Genomic DNA, 25,699 nt, shown 5'->3' on the forward strand with positions numbered 1-25,699 from the left:
AGTTCTCCAGTTCCTTCAGCGAGTTTTGAGTTATTATGTGGAGCAGAACAGGTAAACTCTTCATTGTTATTTAAGGTGCCGTAAACATGGGATTCACAGTGCGATTGCATCACTACTCATAAACAGAATGTTTCACATGCAAATAACTGTTATATAATTGTATTATTGTGCACTCATATTTGATTTTGTCCTCAGTGGTCTTGCTGGTCGTCACGTGGCTCAGGCTCAGTTGATGCAGTCCTGTCTTGCAGCGGTGAAGACCTCCATGCTGGTGGTCCAGAGATCTCAAGAGCCCATTAGTGCAGCACTGCTTTCAGCTTCAAACCATTGCGATCTACAGCAAGCACTCTGTGGATTACTGAGATGCTACTCATCTATATTGACTGATGGTATGCTGAAAACCGCTATGTGTAATATATTTCTTAATGCACATCAGAGTTTCCGTTCCATCTTTCTCTATCACTTTTTCCTAAAATCCAGAGGAGTTTGTTCAGGCAGTTCAGAGCACTGCAGGGATGGCTGTTGTCCTGCTCATTAGATCTGTTATGGGAAATGGAGATGATGTACCTGTCACTGTGAGTGAACTTACTTTTCTTTTAAAAGTTGTGTAGTACAATAGCAGATTTTCCATGAACCCATATGATCGTATGTGTTTTCAGGTTGCAGGTCTCCTGCAGGGTATGGATGAGGAGAACGACACTGCACCCTTGTGGTTGAGTCGGAGCTGTGCGGCGCTGTATGAGAGGAGCAGACCTGCAGCTGTGGCTCTGTATCTGAGTCATGGAGCTCTGGCCATGATCAGCTGGAAAGGAAAAACTCTCGGCCCACAGGCGGAGAAACTGCTGCTCCTCATTCCCGAAATGCTTCTGTCTTTAGATGCAAGGTGCAGTGGCATAAATCACTGATATAAAAGTAGTATTGCATTTAGATTTCCTCTGGATTAAATTCTCTTATATATTTTTTAAAACATTTAAATCATTCAGCAGAATTTTTTTTCCAAAGATTTGGTCTGGCCTTGCCCATAACTTTTCCTCTACCAATTGAGCTACATGAACACTTTTATAAACCTGACTGTACTTTCGTTTTTTGAAAAATTGATCCAACTAAATTTCCTTTAACCCATTGCTCGCTTTCTCATAGAGTGAAAGAGTCAAGCACGGTAATGGTCGTGGCTCGTGTTTTAACTCTTTGGAGCGGCGCTGCGGTCGATTGTGTCCAGGCGGACACGTGTCCCCCTCTCCTTCGCCTGTCTCTCGTCGGGGGTTCTCCTCTAATCACACGCCTCCACCACCACGTCTACTCCCATTGGGAACACCCACTAGACGGGGTACGTCACCAGACTCGCTCCCTGTTCCAGAACCTGCTACTGATCCACCAGAATTGCACCGAGCACAGGTCCGATCCCACCGCCGACCCCTACATCGCTCAACTTACCCGGGATCTTCTAGCTCTGGAGTGGCATATGAAAGGGAAGTACGGCACCCTGGCCTGTCTGGTGGAGCATTTAGGAGCAGAGCATCTTTTGAGGCTTGATGGTGGTCTTTCATCCAGGCTGCTGGGTTTGATGGGAGATCAGACGTTGGCACCGTACGCCAGCGATCTGCTGGAGAAGCTATTTGTGAGTCATAAAGCCCAGCTTTGTGCCCGGTTTAAAGATGATCATGCCTGGATGGAAAGATGGCACGAGGCGTGGGTGACGCCACTCTTGGAGGTGCTGTGTGCAGCCCGGCTGGACCAGACAACTTATATATTGGACTACTTTCTACCCAAGCTGTTGCGCTGTAACCCATCTAGTCTTAGCCACATGGTGCAGGCCCTGCAGGAGATGCCATCCAGTACAGAGGGTAAGATTACTCATACAATGATTTAAGAATATTTACTGAGAGGAATTAAACTGAGTTTTGTATTGAATTGAATGTTTAAGTGTCTTTGTGTTTGTTTCTCAGGAGCGTCTGGTAGCAGAGGTGCATTGGGTGCTCTGATGACCTGTCTGCGTGCCGCCAGAGCTCAAGGTGTTCTCAAGTCTCTAGACGAGGAATTATGGGATGGCCTGGTGCCCCTCCCACTAATGCGACAGGCGTTGGTGCACAAACACGATCAGGTGAAAAACCAGCTGCATGCACCACTAACACTTCCTTGTTTATACTTCAGTCTAATTCTCCTCTACTTGGTTTGGTGATTCGTGAAATCAGGTGCGAATGGACGCACTCGGTTTGGTTTGCGAGAGCCATCGCAGCACAGAAACTCTCTCTAAACAGGAAATGGAGCTGATCCGACACTTTCTGCCCTTTAATCTGAACAGCCAATCACCTGGAGTTAGGCAACAGACGATCAGCCTGTTTAAGAAGGTATGAAAACCAAAATTTTTGCTGATTTATGAAAGAAAATTGTGTGGTCTCAGCCATGTGAATGTGATCTGATTGGCTCCTGTATGTTTTGATGTTGTCAGCTCTTGTGTCGGGTGAAGGACAGTGCTCAGCTACTGCACAAGAAACTTGACCAGAATCCAAATGACAAAGACCAAGAAATCCTCCACATGTACCAGGTATTATACCCTTATATTTTTAGATTAGGGTTGGGTAGAATACTGCTAAATAGATTCTTATCTATACAGTCTTTCCATTAACTGATGTTATGCAATGAAAGCATAATTTTGATGTCTCGCAATAAGTCATTTCAAAAACCATGGTGACTGGTGTGTTCAACTTCATACGGTGCTGTGCAGTCCGACATGTAGATAAAATAAAAATACTACGAAAGCTAATTTAAAAGTAGGCCTGTCATGGTAGCTACTTTTCAAAGGTTGGTTAATTTCCCCAGAAAAAATGATATATTTTGTCTTTTTAAGACCATTTTACTGTATGTCACTGATTATATTATGACAATAAAACAGCATAATAATGCATCGAATAATGCTAAGAACACAACTTTTTAAAGAATGAAGCATTTTTATGAAAGAATAAAAACTTTTTTATTTTTAAGAATATTAAAGGCACATCGCAGAACTTTTTGGCCACTAGGGGGTGCTAGACATGTATTTTTCACGTCTAGCGCCCCTAGAGGCCACAAGCGCCACAGCATTGTCGCAAAGGAAAAGAAGACAAACTTTAGGTCACAAAGTGTGCCTTCCAACATGTCATATGAATATAATGTCATGGGTTTTATTTTTTGCAAACGTCAAAAGATCGCGTAGCTCATGTTTACAAGCCAGTTGTAATGGTGGTCGCTTGGTTAAAGAGTAACTAAACTCTAAACCAACTTTTTTTAGTTAATGATCTGCAAGAATGATGCTTTATTAGTGCTGTTCATTGATTTTTGTAAGCTTTTTGACATTTGGATATAAAGTGTTTCAATACTACAATATATGGTGTAAAAACGTCTGAGTGCTGCCCTCTTTAGGTTGAACGGTGGCTACTGCAGTTGAATTTTCCTATTGGATGTTAGGTCCAAAAAATGCCTCTTGACGTAAGCAGGTTCAAGCTCACCACACCCTTGTTGCGATCTCACCACACACTTGGTACGAGCTTAGTTCGTCCCCTCTATCTCCGTTGGGAACTTCCCACTTTTCTTCAATTTTTCAAATATTGCCAGTGGGTGGAGTCAGGCTCTGACCAGGGGTTTAGTTATGCTTTAAAGTTTATATAAAAATTGCCTTAAAGGGGAATTGAACCCGGATCGCCCGTGTCGTTGGTCCGTGACGCTCCACGGCCACAGTGTCACATGATATAAGTCTCTCTCTAAACTCTCCAAGTAGCCTCCAGTAAAGTTCAGGTAAAAAAAGAGTGTTCGGGAACCGGACAGGACTTATATAAGCAAGCAATATAACATTACGTACTAGTACAAATTCAAGCATGTGGGCCAACCCCTCCTCCTCCTTTAGTTCATGCCAGCGAGCGAACGCTGGCCCCATATAATTGATCCCGTCCTTCCTTTTATTTTGTCACTCTCCCGTTTTCTCTTTCTGGTCTCCTCCGACAAAACATTAGGTTTCTTTTTCTTAGTTGCTGCTTCGGCCATGACAAAAACATCAGGAAAATAAATAGTTGCGCTCTCACGTCCAATTTTGAGGAACTGGAGGAAGTGACTTATGCCGTAAAGCAGATTTTTGTAGTTATTTTCGTGCTCGGGTTACTACCCGAAACCCCAAGTTTAAAAGTATGAGTAAAAGCGATACAAACCCCGTCAGGCTATGTCATTCAACTTATTTTTAGTCGATGTGACATCACAAGGGTCCTGAAAATATATTATGAAGGTTGAAAAACTACAAAGTGTCACTTTAAGATAAAAATATTAAATATTAATACGAAATTTGAATGTAAGAAAACATAATATTCTAAATGTTTAAAGCATAAATAAATATGATAAAATATGCATTTTAATTTTAAACAGGTAAGAGTGATTGTTCAGTATAAATCCCAGCTTCATACCCGCACACACATTTTCTAACCACAGCACCAGCGCAGTGAATTGGTGCATTATTGGTGGTTAAATAATGCCAAACAAACCACTTCACTTTAACCAAACATACCATGCCATATCAAGTCAGGTGAACTGTAAATGCGGGTTGCGGTTTTGGAATATATTCCTTTTCTAATTGCTTAAAAACCATCTAAAACATTTACAAAATATGTGAGTTTATGCAAATTGCTGTTTTCCATTGGCCGCATTTTCAATTTGCTCAATTTAATTGGTAATAGAAACGTTGCTACTCACTACGCTGTTGCAACTTTATATTTTCTTTACTAAATATAAAAATAGGAATCTGGTTTACAGTATGTGTGTGTGTGTTTCACTAGGAGTTCCTGCGCTGGTTTTGCAAAACCCTGTTCCAGGTGCTTCATCCAGGAGCTTCATTCTCCAGGTGTCTGATGGCTCTTCATCTGCTCGGCCTGATAGCTGAACATTTTACCTTTGACACAGGTATCACCAAGCCCTTTTCTGAAACACTGCACTCCCCACTGAAATCACTGATATCATATTTGTACTTATTGATCTCTTTACCTCCTTCCATGAGGCTCTGTTGGTTTTGCTCTTGGAGATTCAGTTTGTGACTCTGATGCTCAAGCTGTACTGAGCTGTATCTCCAGCAACTTTCTGGAGGTGAAGCAACTCGCCTGCAACCTCTTACAAAAACTGCCTACTGCAGCTGTGCGACTTCAGGTGAGGATTATTCAACAGAAAACATCCCATCTCACCAGCATACATTGTTGTTGTTGGGATGAAATATGAATGTATGAGTTTTCTGTTTAGGAGCCTGAGAGGTTGCGGTCTTTGCTGCAGGCAGCTCTGGACCTCAGCACCAGCACTAAACCCTTTGACAGCGTTACTGCAGCTCATCTTCTCAACCTGCTGATCCACCAGCCGGACATGCACGATGCGTTACTCGGGTGTATCCGGAATTATCACTTTTCTCTCCAGTTGCCAGCACTAATCCAGTCCCAGGCCTCTGAGGTCTCCATACTGGAGAAGAACATGCTGGAAGGTAAGTCAGTATGTTTAGATGACCATCACACTCAAACTGTAGTTGTGTTTCATAATCATTTAAAATGATTGGGCAGATTATTCATTTTAAAACTGCAAAATACCATCATATACCATTTGGAGGTTTTAAGACTACAGTTTATTTTAATTATACGTTAGAGAAATAAACATTGTGTTTGTATTGTATTAAAGAACATGTTAATTCCATACAGATAGTTTAATGGAGTTCATTGGTAACCATGGTTTTGAAGAAATGTACCCGACTGGAATGTTTACCAACTTCTTACCCAAACCCAACGTGATATATAATTTATATATTTTTTTTTAAGAAAAACCTGACCCAAGACAAACCCGGGAAAATTACATCTGAGTCCGACCCGAACCAGTGGCAATTTTTTTTTTTTTACCCGACTGGACCCGAATTTAACCTGCCCCAATATGTTTGCAGTCTGCATCCCCGCACGCACTAGTCAGGCAGAAAGAAACCCCAGTGGCCTCAAATCCAATTTGGCCCGCTGCTACATTTATTTTACTTTGTTATCTGACGACGACACCAAAGTAACCTAAAATGTGCATTTTAAATTGATTGACAGGTCTTGCTCAATGAAAATTAACCTATAGCTAGCTACACAATGTCGCAAGCACTCTTGGCAAAAAGGGGGCTGGAAAAGGACTCGATGCACACACGCAAGATAGTTCGGTCGTTTCGGGTCCGTTTGACAAAAACACATTCATATTAAATTACCCGAGACCCTTGGGTTTTAAGATCTAAGTGGACCCGTGTAGACTCTACTTTTAAAGCTCTAAAAACTGATGAGAAATCATCATAAAATACTCATAAAGTTGTGCACTGTATCCAAAGTCTACTGAAGTCATACAACAGCTTGAGAATATGTCAAGAGCTCAGATGCAAAACCCTCTAAGTCCGTCTCACGTGTTTTCTTGTAAATTAGTATTTTTTATTAGGCTATTAATGGTTTTTCTTCAACAAATTGGTATTTCTGAATGACCTTTGGCTGGGATTAAGCAGATTTAAAGTATTTGATGAATTTATAATACGTGCCGAGAGCATTTGGTTAATATCATAATCACATTTTTGATGGCGGTTGCATTTAGCGGCTTTTCATACGAACAGATTTGTCAGTATTAGGCCTAGTCCACACGTATATGGGTATTTTTATAAACTGAGTTTTGCCCTCCTTCATTAAAGGTGACATAGAATGATTGAACGGAGTATTTATTCTTGTTCTGTGATGTGACATGTAGACAAAAATGTTTTTGTTTGGGTCTGTAATGCCTTAGAAGCTTCCTAAAAACCTCTCTCAAATAGCTCTATTAGGGTGGGGGATTTTAAACAAGTGGTTTTGCACCTATATGGCTCCTACTGGCTTAACTTGCAATCTCATTACTGATTGGCTGACTTTGCTGCCTCTCTAAAAATGTAGCCAATTATTTTAAAGTGGAGGGGCAGTGAGATGCCTGTGATGTCATAAGCATCAGTTTTTCAGATTGGGCCGTTTTCTGGCTGACATTTCTAAAAGAGGAATTTCTATGAGACTGAGATGTTTAGCATGTCTAGCAATGTGGGTAGACTACCATTATTCAACAAAGACAAGGTAAAAATGGTTTTTCATTCTCTGTCCCCTTTAAATAAATATCTGCGTCTACACGAACACGCAAAACCCGCTATGAAGCGCTGTCAAGAGCATGTCAAACCAACAATTGGCGATATATTCCTAACCGTAAAGCCATATTGGCCAATCAAAAGCCATTGCAGAGTCATAACAATGTCGCAAGTAAAAAACCCTGGTTTTACCAGCTACACAGCAACGCTGCAACCTGAAAATCTTCACCCTAGCAGGAGTTTTCATTAAAGTTTGGTTTCAGTTACCTGATACTGCGTTCGCATGTGGACGAACGGCCAAACCACATAGAGAAAGGGACGGTTTTGAAAATACCTGTGGACAGGGCCTTGATGCACATGATACCCAATGCTGACTTTTTCCATTGTTTGTCATTTTTGAATTCTGAATTGAAGAATACATGTATTTATTGTGATGTTTCAGTGGTGCGGTGGCTGATGGCCTGTCTGAAGGAAGAGATAGGGAAGGCCGAGTCATCTCTTCTGCAGGCTGCTGCCTCCTATCCTTTATATGGAAGAGCTCACTGTATTACTGCGGTCTTACAACAGCTCAACACTCGGTACACACACACACACACACACACACACACACACACACACACACACACACACACACACACACACACACACACACACACACACACACACACACACACACACACACACACACGGATGCACAACTATACATGGATGTTTATACTTATGATGCTTGTGATGTGTTTAGATCTCTTGTGCTGCTGTCTGATTGGAGGACTGTAGTCTCAGAGCTCATAGCTCTGTGTTATAGGATGTCTGATGTTGTATCACCCGTGGTTCAGAGCTCCTCTCCTGAAGGTCTTATTCCTATGGACACAGATTCTGGTAAATACACCTCACACTGTTTAATTTTTCTATCATAAATAGTGTTCAAACTTAATAGGGTGGCTTTCCAGACAGGGTTTAGATTTAGCCAGGACTATGCCTTTGTTATATCAGGACATTTTAATTAGTTTTTACAAACATACCTTGCAATAAATGTTTTACTGATGTATCATGAGACAAAACAATGGCACTGATATGATATGTTTTAAAATATGTGACCCTGGACCACAAAACCAGTAATAAGGAGCATGGGTATATTTGTAGCAATTGCCAACAATGGGTCAAATGATACATCTTTAAAGTAAAGATCATTTTCCATGAAGATATTTGGTAAATTTCCTACCGTAAATATATAAAAGATTTATTTATCATTAGTAATATGTGTTAGGATTTCATTTGGACAACTTTAAAGTGACTTACTCAAAATGTAGATTTTTTCACATCCTTAAATTCCAGATTTTCAAATAGTTGTATCTTAACCAAATATTGTCCTATCCTATATAACCATACATCAATGGCTCGGTTTAAATGCCCCAAAAATTGACCCTTATAACTGGTTTTGTGGACACATATATGAGTGCAAGCTGTTTTCAGTTAAGACGCCTTTAAATGCATTTTAGTCTGGGACTAGGCTTAAGCCCTGTCCTGGAAACCTCCAATATAATTTTAATGTTGCTTGTTTAGTTTTTAACCGTTTTTTTTGCACTGATGTAAGATTTTATTTATTAACTAGATAGTAAAGTTTGAAGACAAACTTTAAGTTGGCTTGAGAAAGCCTGGCCTGAAAGTTTATGAAGCAAACATAAGCTAGCATGATTTAGCATGAAGCTAGCATGATTTTACATGAAGTTAGCATGATTTAACATGAAGTTAGCTTGATAATTTAACATCAAGCCAGCATGATTTAGCAAAAAGCTAGCACAATTTAGCTAGCATGATTTAACATGAAGCTAACAAGATGTAACATGAAGTTAGCATGATGCTAGCATGATTAGCATGATGCTAGCATGATTAGCATGAAGCTAGCATGATGTTAACATGATTAACATAAAGCTAACATGATGTTAGCATGATTAGCAAGAAGATAGCATGATATTAGCATGAAGTTAGCATGATGCTAACATGATTAGCATGAAGCTATCATGATGTTAACATGATTAGCATGAAGCTTACATGAATTAGCATGAAGTTAGCATGATGCTAACATGAATTAGCATGAAGCTAGAATGATGCTAACATGAATTAGCATGAAGCTAGAATGATGCTAACATGAATTAGCATGAAGCTAGCATGATGCTAACATGAATTAGCATGAAGCTAACATGATGCTAATATGAATTAGCATGAAGCTAACATGAAGCTAACATGAATTAGCATGAAGCTAACATGATGCTAACATGAATTAGCATGAAGCTAGCATGATGCTAACATGAATTAGCATGAAGCTAGCATTATGCTAACATGAATTAGCATGATGCTAACATGATTTATCATCATGGTAGCATGATGCTAATATGAATTAGCATATAGCTTGCATGATGCTAACATGAATTAGCATGAAGCTAGCATGATGCTAATACGAATTAGCATGAAGCTAGCATGATGCTAATACGAATTAGCATGAAGCTAGCATGATGCTAATACGAATTAGCATGAAGCTAGCATGATGCTAATACGAATTAGCATGAAGCTAGCATGATGCTAATACGAATTAGCATGAAGCTAGCATGATGCTAACATGAATTAGCATGAAGCTAGCATGATGCTAACATGAATTAGCATGAAGCTAACATGAATTGGCATGAAGCTAGCATGATGCTAACATGAATTGGCATGAAGCTAGCATGATGCTAACATGAATTAGCATGAAGCTAGCATGATGCTAATACGAATTAGCATGAAGCTAACATGATGTTAACATGAAGCTAACATGATGTTAACATGAAGCTAACATGAATTAGCATGAAGCTAACATGAATTAGCATGAAGCTAACATGATGCTAACATGAATTAGCATGAAGCTAGCATGATGTTAACATGAATCAGCATGAAGCTAGCATGATGCTAACATGATTTAGCATGATGCTAGCATGATGCTAATATGAATTAGCATATAGCTAGCATGATGCTAACATGAATTAGCATGAAGCTAGCATGATGCTAATACGAATTAGCATGAAGCTAGCATGATGCTAATACGAATTAGCATGAAGCTAGCATGATGCTAACACGAATTAGCATGAAGCTAGCATGATGTTAACATGAATCAGCATGAAGCTAGCATGATGCTAGCATGAATTAGCATGAAGCTAGCATGATGCTAACATGAATTAACATGATGCTAACATGAATTACCATGAAGCTAGCATGATGCTAATACGAATTAGCATGAAGCTAGCATGATGCTAATACGAATTAGCATGAAGCTAGCATGATGCTAACACGAATTAGCATGAAGCTAGCATGATGCTAACATGAATCAGCATGAAGTTAGCATGATGCTAACATGAATCAGCATGAAGCTAGCATGATGCTAACACGAATTAGCATGAAGCTAGCATGATGCTAACATGAATTAGCATGAAGCTAAAAAAAAAAATAAAAAAAGAAAAAAAAAAAATAAATAAAAAAATTAGCATGAAGCTAGCATGATGCTAACACGAATTAGCATGAAGCTAGCATGATTCTAACATGAATTAGCATGAAGCTAGCATGATGCTAACATTGATTAGCATGAAGCTAGCATGATTTTACATGAAGTTAGCAAGATTTATTATAAAATTAGCATAAAGCTAGCATGAAACAAGCATGAAGCTAGCATGACTTAGCATGAAGTTAGCATGAAGCTAACATGACCCAAATACCCAACCCCCATGTCTCTATGATGTTCAGATCCAGAGATATAAGGCTTTGTTTATTATGTTGCTAGGGTGCTCATATTTGGTTGCTAGGGGCGTGGCTTAATACCTCGATAAGAATCCTCAGAGACTGATTGGATGCCTGAGTAAAATAAGCCCACACCTATGTCTCTATGACACTCTGGTGCAAAGATATCCATCTGGGCTTTTTATAATGGTAGTCTATGGGAGATGTTGCTAGGGTACCCAAAATTGTTGCTAGGGGCGTGGCTTAATAGCTCTGGGACGATCCTAAGAGACTGATTGGATGCTTGAGTAAAATTAGCCCACCCCCATGTCTCTAAGACACTCTAAAGTGAAGATATTCCATCTGGGATGCTTTTATTCCCTTTTATGGGCATGTTTCCTGCCCCATTATAAGTCAATGGGAAATTTTGGGGGCCTCTTACACCCAAGGGGTACAGCTTACACCCCATTGTGATGTATGTTCTTACACAGCCTGTCAGCCTCCTTAAATGTGGTAAGCCACAAGTTTCTACAAGTTTCTCACTCGCAGCTATGACCCGTCAAAGTTTGTCTCAATGTTAAGTCAATGGGAATTTTGGGAAGTTTGATCCCAATTTTTAGGAATTCCGTAAGTCTGATCCCTTAGAAAAGATATAGCAACTCAAGTCAGATAAGACTGAAGGTCTGACCTGAGTTTGGAGTATGTAGAGTTAAAGCTCTAGGAGGAGTTAGAGTCAGAAAATTTTGGATCGGAATAATAATAATAAGTTTAAATAGCATTTCAGTAAGTTGGCTTTCACAAGCCAACTTAATAACTTTTTGGTTTGCAAAAGGAAATTAACAAAGATGATACAAATATTTAGCTCATTTAATTACCAGATATGTATCAAACACATTTTTATATCCAATTTTGGGCAATAAATACATTTGTGTATATATAATTCCTCAGACTATGATGTAAAATTGTAAAATGTTTGCTGTAAATCAGTGGATCTCAGCCTTTTTTGTCCATAATAATATTTGAAGGCTGCTTCACTCAATAACATATGACAGAGATTGGCATAACTAGAAATATGCATATTTATCATATAAGCAAACTCTGAGTAATATCTTGTTTAAGCTCATTTAATGCTGCTAGTAAATAATTTTAAGTCATCTTGATGCCCCCTTTGAAGTATGTTGAGTCCCCCTAGTGGACACCGGGTTAAGAAACACTTCTCTTGCTCCACAGAGACCTCTGCTGGTCTTCAGAGAATCCTGCAGGAGATTCAACCTCGTGACACTAATGACTTCTTCAGCAGTGCCAGAGAGCTGAACTCCAGTGAGACAGAGCACAAAGACCATAAACCACAAGCCAGCAACAGCAACAAAGGTACACACACACACCAGTTTCCCATCGTACTGCCCTTTACCATAGTATTAGTGTAAACAGCAGTGTCCTGTGGCTCAGTTGACCGCTACATGGTTTTGTTTATCAAAGAACACACTCACTGATAAAATGTATATACGCACGGTCACTTAGGATAAAAGTGTCCGCCTGGACCACAAAACATTAGGGTCAATTATTTTGAATAAAAAAAGCTCTCATTGATGTATGGTTTGATAGAATAGGACAATATTTGGCCAAGATACTACTATTTGAAAATCTGGTGCAAAAAATCTAAAATATCCTAAAAAAATTGAGAAAATAAATCGCCTTAAAAATGTCCAAATGAAGTACTTAGCAATACATATTACTAATGATAAATGCATCAATGGGTGGAAATTTACAAAATATCTTCATGGTTCATTGTCTTTACTTAATACCCTAATGATTTTTTGGCATAGAAAAGTTTGATTTTTTTTACCCATACAACTTATTGTTTGCTATTGCTACAAATATACCTGTGCGACTTAAACACATTCATGTATAATTTTAAGAATTTTTTTTGTATATATTAAGTATTCATATTTATATATAATATAAATTAATGTGATTAATAGCATATAAAAAGTGTTTATTATATATTTTGTGTGTGTGTACTGTGTGTAATTATTATGTTTATTTTAACACACACATACATGTATACATTTTAGACATTTTTTATTTATAAATATATTTTTATTTATATATACAATATAGAATATGTAAAAGTATAAATATATAAATGTGGTTCAGGTTTTCACTAGCTCCGCCAAATTTTTTTACTGGCCCCAATAAAAAAATGTCAGTGTCACATATTTAAAAATAATAATTCAAAAGTCAAATATAATTGTATACATATACAACAGAAACGTCCCAACGAAAAAATGGTCCCAACTTTTCTGTTTTACCTGTAAACTGACAACAAACTGTGCAAAATATAACATAGTTTATTTGGTCATGTTTTACCCAATTAAATGTCTGCTTCTAAGATGTTAAATAATATACAATAATAAAAATATATTTAAGCGACTGATATATATATATATGAATGTATGTATGTATGTATGTGTATGTGTATGTGTATGTGTATGTGTATGTGTATGTGTATGTGTATGTGTATGTGTATATATATATATATATATATATATATATATATATATATATATATATATATATTATACATACATACATACATACATACATACTTTTATTTTGTTTGCAATTATTGTGATTAATCTTTGCCCAGCGCTAGTATATACAGGTACGTATTTCTTAAATATATATACATGCATGTGTGTATTCATATATACATAATTTTTATACACAACACACACACATGATGCAAACAAAACCTTTTATTCTGCAAACGATTGTGAATGTAAAATGAACTTCACTATCACGTTGAACTTAATCTTATAAGACTGTCTTTATTTGCATTTATTTTTCCAGAGTCATGGAAATAAATAAAAAGTCATGCACAAATCATGGAAATTTGAATATAATTTTTTCTGGCTTTGTTCATATCTAAAATATTTTGTTTTGCTTGCGTTTCCTTATCCACTGATGATGATTGACATGAAGGAAGAGTCATAGATATTCATGGTTCGAATGGGTGTCAACCTTGTATAATTCATATTTGACCCGTGAGAGGCTGATCAGTAAGGAGGAATTGTTTTTGTGTGTTTACTCCGGGTTGTTAGGTAATGATGATGGAGAAGCCTATCGGGTCACTGCTCAGATGGTGCTGGTGTGTTGCTGGAGGACCATGAAGGAGGTGTCCATGTTACTGGGTCACGTGTGTCAGACCATGCCACTGTGTTCTCCTGACACACATGCTGGTGTCATTACAGAGGACCAGGTCAGCCAACACCAACACGCACACACACCATACACACACCACCAGCAGGTGTCACCTGATCTAGTACTCATTGACAGACACGCATCCCAAACTTGAGAGCAGACCCTCCCTGAAGCCAAGATCTCGCTTACATAAGAGATATAATATTGAACTGTACTTTATACCTTCGATGAATAGTTTTCCAGTAAGATGATCTTTTGGAGCTGAGAGCTGAAACGTTATGGTAATAGCAAATACAGACTTGAATATGGTTTAACAAACGGCCCCTGAGGAGTAGAAGAGGCTCGTCGGGAAATTCGATCATGTTGAATACAACTTCGTTCCCCCGTCGGCTTATAAATATGAAAATGTTAAAGGTATTTCCAGTACAGTTACAGGTTTTAAACCCTGGGGAGCTAGTTGGCTATGTATATTGATGGATACATTCAAATTAATATGTTAGAAGATGGCAACATTTTGATGAATGAACGTGTCTGTGATCTCTTAAAATACCGTCTAGGTAGGCGGTAGGCATTTTTCAGGGTTTTGGAAAAGAGCTGAACCCTCACCGTCACAAATAATGGTACCAGCTGCCTGTACTTAGTGCGAGTTATTTTTCCTCTGCTGTTTAAATTATGTGAATGTCTATTTTGTTCCCCGCTGTGCCTGTCTTATGATCTGCCCCCTTAACATAGTGCTTTCATTTCAGACCAGCCTGCTGTTTAACAGGCCGACTACCTTCCCCATCCTGCATTCTTTCCAAATGGTTTCCTTTTTCTCCTGAAGAGCTGGACCACTTCACACACTTCATTCAGCAGGTTTTTACACCTGAGACCCTGCGAGTAATTCGTAAACAGTCATTCTGGCAGCGTCTTAATCCCGCGTGCGCTGCGATACATAAAAACGAAAATGTTTCCTGCATCCGGCTGTATGAATGAAGATGTGAGCACTCACGGTAGACGTGTTTGGGTTTAAACGGTGTTTATGTATGTTCACAATTCATCGAATGAAGCAGGAAATTGGGTTGTGGCATAGAGTAAAAATTCCCTCTTTTCACTGGAAGCAATTGCCTTTGCTTCCAAGGAAAAGTTCACCCTCATGTCCATCCAAATTCCTTATGGAGCGCTAATGGGAATAAACCCTAAAAATGACAACGCTCCTTGAAACTGTATACACAAGTGAAACACAAGTCTTTTAAAAAAGTGCCTGTTTATAGTATAAAGACAGATATTGATCGAATGTTCCCACTTGGCGATCAATCGCTGTAGTTTCCAAATCCAAAAATTGCGAGGGAGGAAGCAGACCTTGCAACATCTCGCAGAAGAATGAGGTAAATCCTTGGAGGCGTTACTCGATATCTGTGCGAAGGTTTTTGAGTTGGAATTTGCATTGGTCAGCCAGCGGACTTACTGAAAGCGTTTATATGTGACTCTGATTGTTATTGTCTTACTGAATGACCTCAGCGCTTTAACAGATGCGGTGGAATAATTTTAGTGATGTCACTGGTGTGGTTACCGTGGCATATTCAGCTGTTATATAAAGGATGAACTAATGATGCCGACGGGGTCCACATGGCTTGTGTTTGCGGTTTGTATTGATGCCTCATACTACATCTTTTTCCAGACCACATTTCTTTGGAGGTTTAAGGACGAGCGTACATGTTTATGACAGGGAAGGTCCTTTTTCCCCAATGTGTGGTCTGGTTCCTGTTATGTCCTCAGTTGCTACGGAAACGCGGCACTTGTCTCGGACCGCGGAGGCGCCGTGGTAACTCCAACCAGTCACATGGGCTATGATTCCTCGATTTCATCACCAATACTGGATTCCCAGAATCCCTGCAGTGGGGGATTCTGGGATATTTCACTGTTGTTTTGGTACACACAGAAATTAAACATTGGTGTATGTCCTTTATTCTTTAAATTTAACTTTTCATTAGTTTCATTCAAGTAAAAGTAATTATATTGATGATTTTGATGCTTTGATGCACACTTCACAAAGCTACAAATTGGCAAAAGCATAATAGGACCTCTTTAAAGGGGACATATCATGAAAATGCGTTATAAGTAGGGATGCACCGATAGGATTTTTTTGGGCCGATAACGATTAAAACAGACAACTTCTGGCCGATACCGATATTAAACACTTGTATACAATACAATACAGTTGGTCTATTAGCTAGTTTATTTCTGCATCAAATTATTTTTACTGAACATGGATTGGATCTAATTAACATTCAACTGACCAACATAATAAGAGAGGCACAAATTAAGCTAAAACAAATATAATAAGAAAGCCTGACAACCTTCAAAGGTGTTTTTTGCTATTCAGCATTTATTTTATTAACAACATTAACTCATTTTTTTACATATAATGGATTTCTTTATGCAGTTAATTAATAAACAATCAGTATCGGCCTTTCTCGTGCTATTGCCGATATGCCGATGGTTTCAAATTCATCAAAAATCGGCCGATAAATATCGGTGGCCGATACATCGGTGCATCACTAATTATAAGTGCTATAATTGGGCCCCCACTGCTTCTATCAACCTAGAAAATGTGAAAAAGATCAACGCAGTAACTTAAATTTGACAAATCATTCTCCGCAAGCAAGTGAAAAAATAGGTAATTGAAATTTGTGATGTCAGTAATGGAAAACATCTGCACTCTTAACCCTGCACATTTAGTGCAGAGATCAGCTAATTTGCATTTAAAAGGACACACCCCCAAAATGTTTTTGTTCCTTTAAAGGTCCCCTGTTGTAGATTTTTAGTGGCATCTAGTGGTGAGATTGTGAACTGCAACCACCATTGCTCAGTCCTCAGCTCACCCCTCCCTTTCCAAATGCGTAGGTAGCTGCCACAGGACAAACACGTCATTTTCTGAGACAATGCAGTGATGAAACGCGCTCTATAGAGAAGTTTGTCCATTTAGAAACATGACAGCGACTTCCATGTAAGAGGGGGCGTCTTGGTGTAAGTAGTAAGTAAATAAAATCGTCTCATTTTAAGGTAATAAAAACAATACAGTTCATTATGTAAGGTCTTTATTCACCACTGATAATATTGTTATGTATATTATATTGCATTTGTGTCAAGAGATCCTGCTAAAAATTACACAATGCACCTTTAAAGTGACTATCTGTGTATTTGTTGTCAGCATGGCTAATTGTGACTTTCCACTCCCTGGTAAGCAAGGTCCACATTTTTAAAAGTGTTTTTTAAAGTTGAACCACTGACTGCCAGAAACACAATGAACCTTGTCCTTAAATTTCTTAAAACCATTCCTATACTGTTCCTGTCAAATGCATACGTTCTGTCTCTTGATTTCTTCAGGTCACTTCACATCTTGGACTGTGCATTGCAGTATTTGGAGTGTTTGTTTGCGTTTATTCACTCTCATTCTCTATTTAAGCAAAACTGCCATCAAAACAAGCAGCAAACAACAGCATTAGACTCACGTTAACCCCTAAATCTCTTCGTGCCAGAGGCTGCAGGAAAGCTGCTATTTGGGTCACTGATCCTGACGTGTAATTAGCCGGCCACGTTGGGAAATTTCTGGGTGCATATGGAGCAGAAACAAAGTTTGGTAGTGGTGGTGGGGGGTGTTGGTGCCGTTGCAAACAGGAAGCGTCCGGCTAAAAAAGTCTTGCTGAAGCATTTTAATGGTTTGTAGTTTGACTTAAATAAACCCTGTTTGTATCTTAAGCACTGGCTGTCTATAGATGGTGCCAGGGGGGCTCACAGTTATATTTTATTCATTAGCATGGTTTTGCAGCATTCAGAATTGAGATTACATTACGTTCAATTTTCTAATTTCTGAATGTAAATAAAATCTGAATATAGACAGCAGCATACATGAACAAGGTTTGTGGACTAAACGCAACTTCAGTAACAAACAGGAGTCTATTTCTGATAACGATAAATAAATGACAAGTAAACTACCTTCGTTCATATTTCGTATCTAACGCTGACTACATCAACTTTTACACTGAGCTAATGTTACTTTGTAAAGTTAATGTATACAATGTTAGCTACAGGTCCTCCTTGAATTCTTGCCTGGCTGCCAAACCTCTCCACACAGTTATGATCCATGCTCTTCGTCTCCTCTAATTTTTAGCAAACCAAAGCATTTTATTTTCGACAAGGTATTATTTTCTGAGATCAGTTTAGCCACCAGCCAGACTGATAAATAAATACATAATGGAAGCTCACTTCAGTTCAGGTGCGTAACCGCGACAACACGCCTGCTTCCAAAGAAACCGTCTATAGACCATTTCAAAAGATGTAAACAACACTGGTCCAGAAGCACTTCCTGTTTCAGTTTGTGACTGTTTTTTTATTTCACACAATATATCATTATATATTTCACATAATATATCATTATCTTTAAGATGTTTGTTTAACTTTTTGACTCAGTTCTATGTGTTCTGTTGGTTGTATTTTATCCCAACGTTTATCTTGTGTTAAAAAACTGAAACAGGAAGTGCTTCTGGACCAGTGTTGTTTACATCTTTTGAAATGGTCTATAGGTAGCAAGCAGGATGCAGGATTGAATATATCCTGAATTTTTAGTATAATTAAAAATAAGTGAAGCCTAAAGTAATTCATGTAATTAATTCATTTGTTAAATATATAATGTTATGTATGAAGAGTTTGGTTCCAAAACGCAATAAATCCATTTAGACTAATTTCGATAAAAATGTGTTTTCTATATCAAGAAAGTGCCAAGATGAAAACTGTTTTTTGTTGCAAACTTTCACATACAGTAGCATCTTTAGGTTATAATAAACATTAAAAATTCTAATCCATAATTGGTTAAGATTTATTATAAGAACTGATTATTTTTCCACAAAATGCAATAATTCCATGCCAAGTTTTTTTTTTAAATGCAATAAATCTGTCGAATTAATATAGCGTATAAATGTGCATTCATCTTTGCCATGTTATATTCATAAAAAAAAAAAACATTAATGGCATTAATCAAAACACTTACTTTGTCATATTAAGATCACTGTCATGGCTGCTGTGATCATTTGGACGTTGTCGCCGAACTTTTTTGACAACGATCAGCTGTACAATGTTTTGGTCCTGCTCGATTTTCGTTGGCTTTGAGTAAAATAATGGAACGTTTTTCATAAGATCCCCTGAGGTCAATGTGTTAGCATAACAGAAGCTTGATCCTGTCGGGAGAACAAGCAACCATAATTTTTCCGTCTCCCGAGTTCCTCTCACGTAAATTATTAGATTTTTTTTTGGCTTTCGTTTCTTCCCCACCACAGAAAATTTGTTTTGTGTGTTTGTTGATCACAAAGTAGATGAGGAAAGCTAAAATTCCTTCTGTATTCAATCCTGTTGTTTACAATGCGTGGAATGGTGCGCTGTGATTTGTTGAGCGGATTTATAGCGCTTTGCAGAGGAGGAGTAGTGGCGTTTATTGCGTTTGGAAAAAAAGGGAGAAAAGATGGCAGAATAACACGTCACATATCGGATCTTGCGTAAAATTAAGAATTTACTTTTTAATACTGACCTGAAGCAATGCTGATTTTGGCTGTAACAATTTTTTTAAAATGGAATTTATCACATTTTGGAACCAAACTCTTCATATATACATTAAAAAATAATGTACACACAAGGCATTCTAGGTCTTTGATGGTAGCTGACATGGTAATTTCTCTTTTTCTCTCTCTATGTCTCAGGTAAAGGCTGTAGGAATGTATTTTCGGGAGCAACTTTTGCAGTCTCGTCACAGGGGAGCATTTGAATTGGCCTACGTGGGCTTTGTTCGTCTTACTGAGATGCTTTGCAGGTGAGAAACTGAATCATCTTTCTTATTTGAATGTGTAGCTTACTGTAAATGTCATTAGCAGTGCAGAGGTTATGGGATTGATTCCCAGTGAACACATATAAAGATAAAAAGAAAGCATCTGACAAATGCCTAAATGTATTTAATGCCTAATGCTTTTCAGCCACTTAGATTGCTTGTATCTGCTCTAAAATAATAATTTTAAATGAAACTTTCATTGTATTCAGATATTCCCCTTGTCAGTACTAAAGTCAGATTTTCCCACTCAAATCCAAGCTGTTTTCAACCCAAAGGCCTTGGTGAGAACATGTGTACAGTTTCTTTAGACCAGGGAGTCATACAGACTGCTTCACCACAACCCCCTGATGTTGTGCTTGGCAACCTCATTTCATACCTTAATCAGTCCAACCTCCCCCCCAAATCTCTGCTCTCTGTCAGCTGCTGGACTGCAAGCCAGGCCTGTTCCTGAAGGACAAGCTTCAAATGATCAGGAAGTTTGAAAACATCTGGAAATCTGAACTGTAATGAAGTTTGGTATGCTTTCCCAGCACAGAGGTTGAAGAAATCGACTCGCTCTCTGCCTCGAGCGTGACATGAATGGGACATTAGATCCGTTCAGCCATTGATGAGGGAGTGTCTTTAACTGTCTGACTTCAGTCCAGCGTTCTGCTTTCTTTCATAGTCACACTTCTCATTTGGCACGTTTCGGCCGCGTTTTCTTTGTTTACGTGAAATGCATGCGATGTGTTCATCTGAGCCGAAGCAAGTAAAAAAACATAAGTCGATGATTATTCTTCAAGGTACAGGCGCTGATGCACACACACGCAGGCTTGAGCTGTGATTTAGTGCTTGGCGTCCATTCTTTGATGCATAAAGTAGCCAGCAGCAAATACTGATGTCAGTCCTGTATGGAGTTAAAATTGAAGGTTTTCCTGTACACTGAAGTTACTGAGTTTTTAGGGTTGAATGGTGAGAATGAGTTAACAGTACCGCAACAGTACAGATTTTTGGATATTTTAATACAAAAATCATACATGTCGGCTTTTAATATGTGACAAGGGCACAAACATGCTTGGCCATGAAAGTAATCCAAAAATTAACTGACCCTCATGTCATTCCAGAAGTTAAATGATGAATAATTTTATATTAAAATGCCGTCTTTTTACTGTCATCTTATGGGGCGTACGTACACACCAAATGAGAATTTAACGATTTGAGTTAGTAGATTACATACAAAGTCCATGCAAAGATGCAAATAGACACAATTTTGTGCGAGGCAATGCGAGTAATGTGAATTGGGCGGTGCGATGCGAATACATGCTTTGCATTAAGTGTGTACGCCCAATTACAGTATATGGGACTTAACAAGTTAAAACATGTTATGTAGGGTTACAACAACTAATCGATAAAATCGATAATCATCAATAATGCAATTTGTTGAATTCAATTCATTGGTTTGTTATGTCAAATGCTTCTGCACCGCCATTGGACAACGTGGACACGCGTCCCTTCATACAGCGTGAGCTGTGCGATTATAATTAAAGTCAGGATCTTTTTCTTCATACAATACGAGCTGCACGTTTATCATGTAGCGCTTCTTCTCACCAGGCGTCCAGCTCGTTTAAAAACAAAGCAGCTTTGCCAGGTCCGCAGCCGAGTTCTGAATTGTTTTTCTGCGGTTTAGAGATGAAGGGATTTATGAAGGAAGATGGAAGAAGTAAATGTTTATGTTTTTATCCAACTAGTCGATTAATCTAAAAAATAATAGCTTTGTGAAAATAATTATTATTTGCAGCCCTAATGTTGAGTTAATATTCATATCTTTCCCAAGCAAAATTATTAATATTATGAGCTTGTTTTGCAAAATCATAACCAATACAAACACGCCTCAGTGTTTAATTCAAATGCACGTTGGTAGTTTTATATCTTATTGGTTTTGAAGTATCTAGAGATGAAGTATAGTCAGGGGTTTACTTAACTGGTACACAGGTGCGTATGCGCGATTAAAATAAAAAAATGTGCACCAGACATTGCTCTAAGAGGCAGTTTTGCGAATCATTACGGATTGCTTCCTGTACTGCGTCTTTTCGCGCGATCACGAAAGTAAAACTCGAGCGCGCGCTCAAACGTAATTTAAATACCCAATGCCTGAATTTCGGGTGTTAATTTTGGACCCTGAACATAAGGGATTTCTCCCTGCATCATTGGTAAGATAATTACAAATTATATAACAAGGGTGGTAAAATTAATGTGTTTTGATAGTAGCAATGCTACAGTCTTAAATATTTAAAGGTCCCGTTCTTTCTGTATTTTTAAAGTTTTGATCGCGTTTACAGTGCGCAATATAACATGTCTTCATGTTAAAAAACGTATTTTCACACAATTTACTTATCTGTATATCGCTATTTTCACTGTCCTAAAACGGTCTGATGTCTTCCTTGTTCTTTGAAGTCCCTCCTTCAGAAATACGTATCGAGTTCTGATTGTGTAGTTTGTTTAGTGTGTTGTGCTTAGCTTGCCGTTAGCTGAGATAAAATAATAATAATAATTCGTTACATTGATATAGCGCTGTTCTGCAGACTTCAAAGCGCTTTACATATGAATGGGGGAATCTCCTCAACCACCACCAATGTGCAGCATCCACCTGGATGATGCGACGGCAGCCATATTGCGCCAGAACGCCCACCACACACCAGCTTATTAGTGAAGAGGAGACCGATTGATGTAGCCAATTAGTAGATATGGGGATGATTAGTAGGACAATGGGCAAGTTTGGCCAGGATGCCGGGGCACACCCCTACTCTTTTTCAAATGACATCCTGGGATTTTTAACGACCACAGAGAGTCAGAACCTCGGTTTAAAGTCTCATCTGAAATGCTTTTTGACAGTATAGGGTCCCCGTCACTATGCTGGGGTTTTAGGACCCACACAGACCACAGGTTGAGCACCCCCTGCTGGTCTCACTAACACCTCTAACAGCAGCAACCTGGCTTTCCCAGGTGGTCTCCCATCCAAGTACTGACCAGGCTCAACCCTGCTTAGCTTCAGTGGGCAAGCTGTCTTGGGCTACACGGTGATATGGCTGCTGCGAATGAAGTATTCCTGTGGGTGGAGTTTAGTCAAAAAACTGACGTCATTAAAGCAGGAAATAGAGGGCTGTAGTCCAAACCGACTGTTCGCTGTAGGCTTGGATAGGGAATATTCTGTTGAAGAAAATATATCGCCTGGCAATGAACTTTGTGCTTTATCATTTTACAGGTATTATTATGCACTAACAGCAACAATACACACTAACTAGTGTTTAAAAAATGGGATCAGAAAGAATGTGATCTTTTGGTACATAAAGACGTCAATACTGTACTCGGCGTTGTTTGATATGTTTTGTTTGCGCGCATCTCTCTAAAGCGCAAGCACGAACTGCATTTCAAGGCTTCAGACAGCTTGCTAATACGAGCAAATAGTAGAGACGCAAATGCCAACTGAATTTGTTTTTTTCTTGCACTCGAGCAGACATTTTAACACGAAATTATCTCACAATGTCGTGATGTAGTATCTTTTACACATTTATTAAATAGAAACAGTTTAATGCGTGTGTAACAATATTGGATCCAATATGCAAGAAGCAACTATTCCTTAAAGCTCAGATGTTTATGAATGTTTAGTCCTTTCGAACAGTGTTGTGTATGTTTGTGGCCTGGTTTTATGCACTTCTTTCTATACATATGCTTCGAGGTTCCCCTGGTTCTGTCTGGAGTAAAATTGTTACCGTGTCATTATTCAGCCCCACCGACAACCACGAGTCCCGTTACGAGGTGTTGATTGTTCAGCGTTCGGCTGCTGGCCATTGAAGGTTTCCCCTTGTTTTCCAGGCAGCATATGACCGAAAAAGGCGTGCTTGTGTGTGTGTGTGGGTGCTCGCTGCATGGTTCAGATTGTTTGATCTGGTCTGCTCGGTCCAGCGCTCCTGCTATAATGATACTTTTCATAACCAGAGCTTTGCATTCTTTTCTGCTTTCAAAGTGGGCGTCCCATACACGCTCGGGCAACTTCTGCTATGTGTTTGCGTGTGTATGCAACCAAGCTTTTCAGCGTAATTAATGGTGCTTGCTAAGGCAAGCATCACTGTTATTATTTCTCATACTTTGGGTTAGGAATTCGAACAAAGCCCTAATCTGAAGTATGACACATAGTTCATCCTGCATATTTTTGGGTTAAGACATGTAAATCAAACAAAAGTCCAAAATAAATAATGTACACCTGAACTTTAAAAAAGCTTGTGCACTCAATAATTTGCTTTTTGCCATCACAGCCATGTGAAAAAATATCTGCTGATAAAATCCATTGCCTGTGATGTTTAACCACCTTCACGTCTGAAAGTTAATAGGGTCTAAACTTGAGGTCTGAACTAACCATTGTATGTGAAAGTGGCTTACAGTCCCACACCACCGGATTAAGTTCATAGGATCAACAAAAGACTCGAGTCTCCACTTATGATTCCACATAGGCTGTTTATAGAAATTGATGTTTATCTTAAAGACTCTTGTATAGCGTGGCTGTAGTCTGAAATTTTCCTGTTTGAGCGTTTGAATTGAAAATAAATTGAATTTTATAGTCAGCACTTTGCTTTGGGATCACATAAGGATGCGATTACATTTTTAGCTCCGTAAAACTGTAGAGTAATATCACATTAGAGAAGATGTGAACAAAAATTTGTGAACATGGATGGAGCAGACTTTCTTTTTATTGTGTTACGTGGATGGGTGTCTAATCTGTGCCTTTGTGTATATCTGTGTGTCAGGAGTGGGAGTGTTGAGCTCCAGCAGCTCCCAGCACACTGGCTGAAGGAGGTTCTCGAGGAGGTGAAATCCAGCGACCCCTCCTCTAAACTTTGTGCCACCCGCCGCAGTGCAGGAATACCTTTCTACATACAGGTCAGTCTGTTTGACTGTGTACAACACAGATGACTGAAGTACTCTTTTCTAATTCAACTTTTATTTCTTAGAAAAATAAGTCATATAAAAAATTAGATTTTTCTGTGGTGAACACTTGTGTGTACTTAGCTTCAACATAATAAACCACCCATGATTTCCACCATGTTGAGATCCCATAACTAGATTTATAAACTACAGTTTAGTTTTTGCAGTTGTTTTCCCACAGTAAACTGTGTCACTAGCTGCAGGTGATGTCATTACATAACTGAAAAAAAAACTAGCGGGTTTAAAAGTAGGGATGCCCCGAAAGGAAAATTCTTGGCCGCAGCCAAGAATGAAAAAATTAAAAACTCAGCCGAATAAAGAACAATCTAACAATTTTTTTTTCATTTTCCTAATTATTTTTATACCAATTTTCTCACCATTGCACAAGTTATGTTTTCAGAATATCATTTTTACTTTACTTATTTCACATTATTTATCTTTTTTTTAACATTCCAGCAGTCATTATAGGTCAGTATACTTTTACACCTGTTCACTTCTCTGATCAGATAGCTATAGATAAACTTATTAAAACTTTTTCATTTACATTCGACTACATAAATGAGTCTTGGCTAAATGGATATTAATCCCCAGTGGCGGCCGGTGACTTCTTTTTTTCGAGGGTGCACGATGCGAAGTTCATCACAACGTGTATGTAGCCCGTCGTGTGTGTGGTTCGTAATTTCAAAATATGTGTTCTGCGTGTCGAGTACATGTATATGGATCACGTGTCTTGTCAAAATAAGTGCCTGCTGCAGATGCATCTAAAGGGTTTATGATAAAAGAGACGCTTGCGTTTGCCAGATAGGGTGTCCTCGACTAAGGATTTACAT

General features: G+C 38.6%; 1 protein-coding gene across 2 annotated transcripts in view; it reads left to right on the forward strand.

Moving 5' to 3' along the window:
* thada (THADA armadillo repeat containing) overlaps positions 1 to 25,699 on the forward strand; it is a 106,859-nt gene that overhangs the window by 6,427 nt on the left and 74,733 nt on the right. For both annotated transcript variants that reach the window (XM_065297337.2, XM_065297336.2), the window contains exons 7-23: positions 3 to 51; positions 196 to 389; positions 481 to 575; positions 660 to 883; positions 1,141 to 1,844; positions 1,947 to 2,101; positions 2,193 to 2,348; positions 2,450 to 2,545; positions 4,797 to 4,920; positions 5,015 to 5,160; positions 5,251 to 5,482; positions 7,548 to 7,683; positions 7,848 to 7,984; positions 12,080 to 12,220; positions 13,954 to 14,111; positions 19,786 to 19,895; positions 24,692 to 24,824. In XM_065297337.2, the coding sequence (XP_065153409.1) occupies positions 3 to 51; positions 196 to 389; positions 481 to 575; positions 660 to 883; positions 1,141 to 1,844; positions 1,947 to 2,101; positions 2,193 to 2,348; positions 2,450 to 2,545; positions 4,797 to 4,920; positions 5,015 to 5,160; positions 5,251 to 5,482; positions 7,548 to 7,683; positions 7,848 to 7,984; positions 12,080 to 12,220; positions 13,954 to 14,111; positions 19,786 to 19,895; positions 24,692 to 24,824 (2,990 nt within the window). The remainder of the gene's footprint in view (positions 1 to 2; positions 52 to 195; positions 390 to 480; positions 576 to 659; positions 884 to 1,140; positions 1,845 to 1,946; positions 2,102 to 2,192; positions 2,349 to 2,449; positions 2,546 to 4,796; positions 4,921 to 5,014; positions 5,161 to 5,250; positions 5,483 to 7,547; positions 7,684 to 7,847; positions 7,985 to 12,079; positions 12,221 to 13,953; positions 14,112 to 19,785; positions 19,896 to 24,691; positions 24,825 to 25,699) is intronic.

Source organism: Paramisgurnus dabryanus, chromosome 20 (assembly GCF_030506205.2).
Source record: "Paramisgurnus dabryanus chromosome 20, PD_genome_1.1, whole genome shotgun sequence".
Classification (NCBI taxonomy): Eukaryota; Metazoa; Chordata; class Actinopteri; order Cypriniformes; family Cobitidae; genus Paramisgurnus; species Paramisgurnus dabryanus.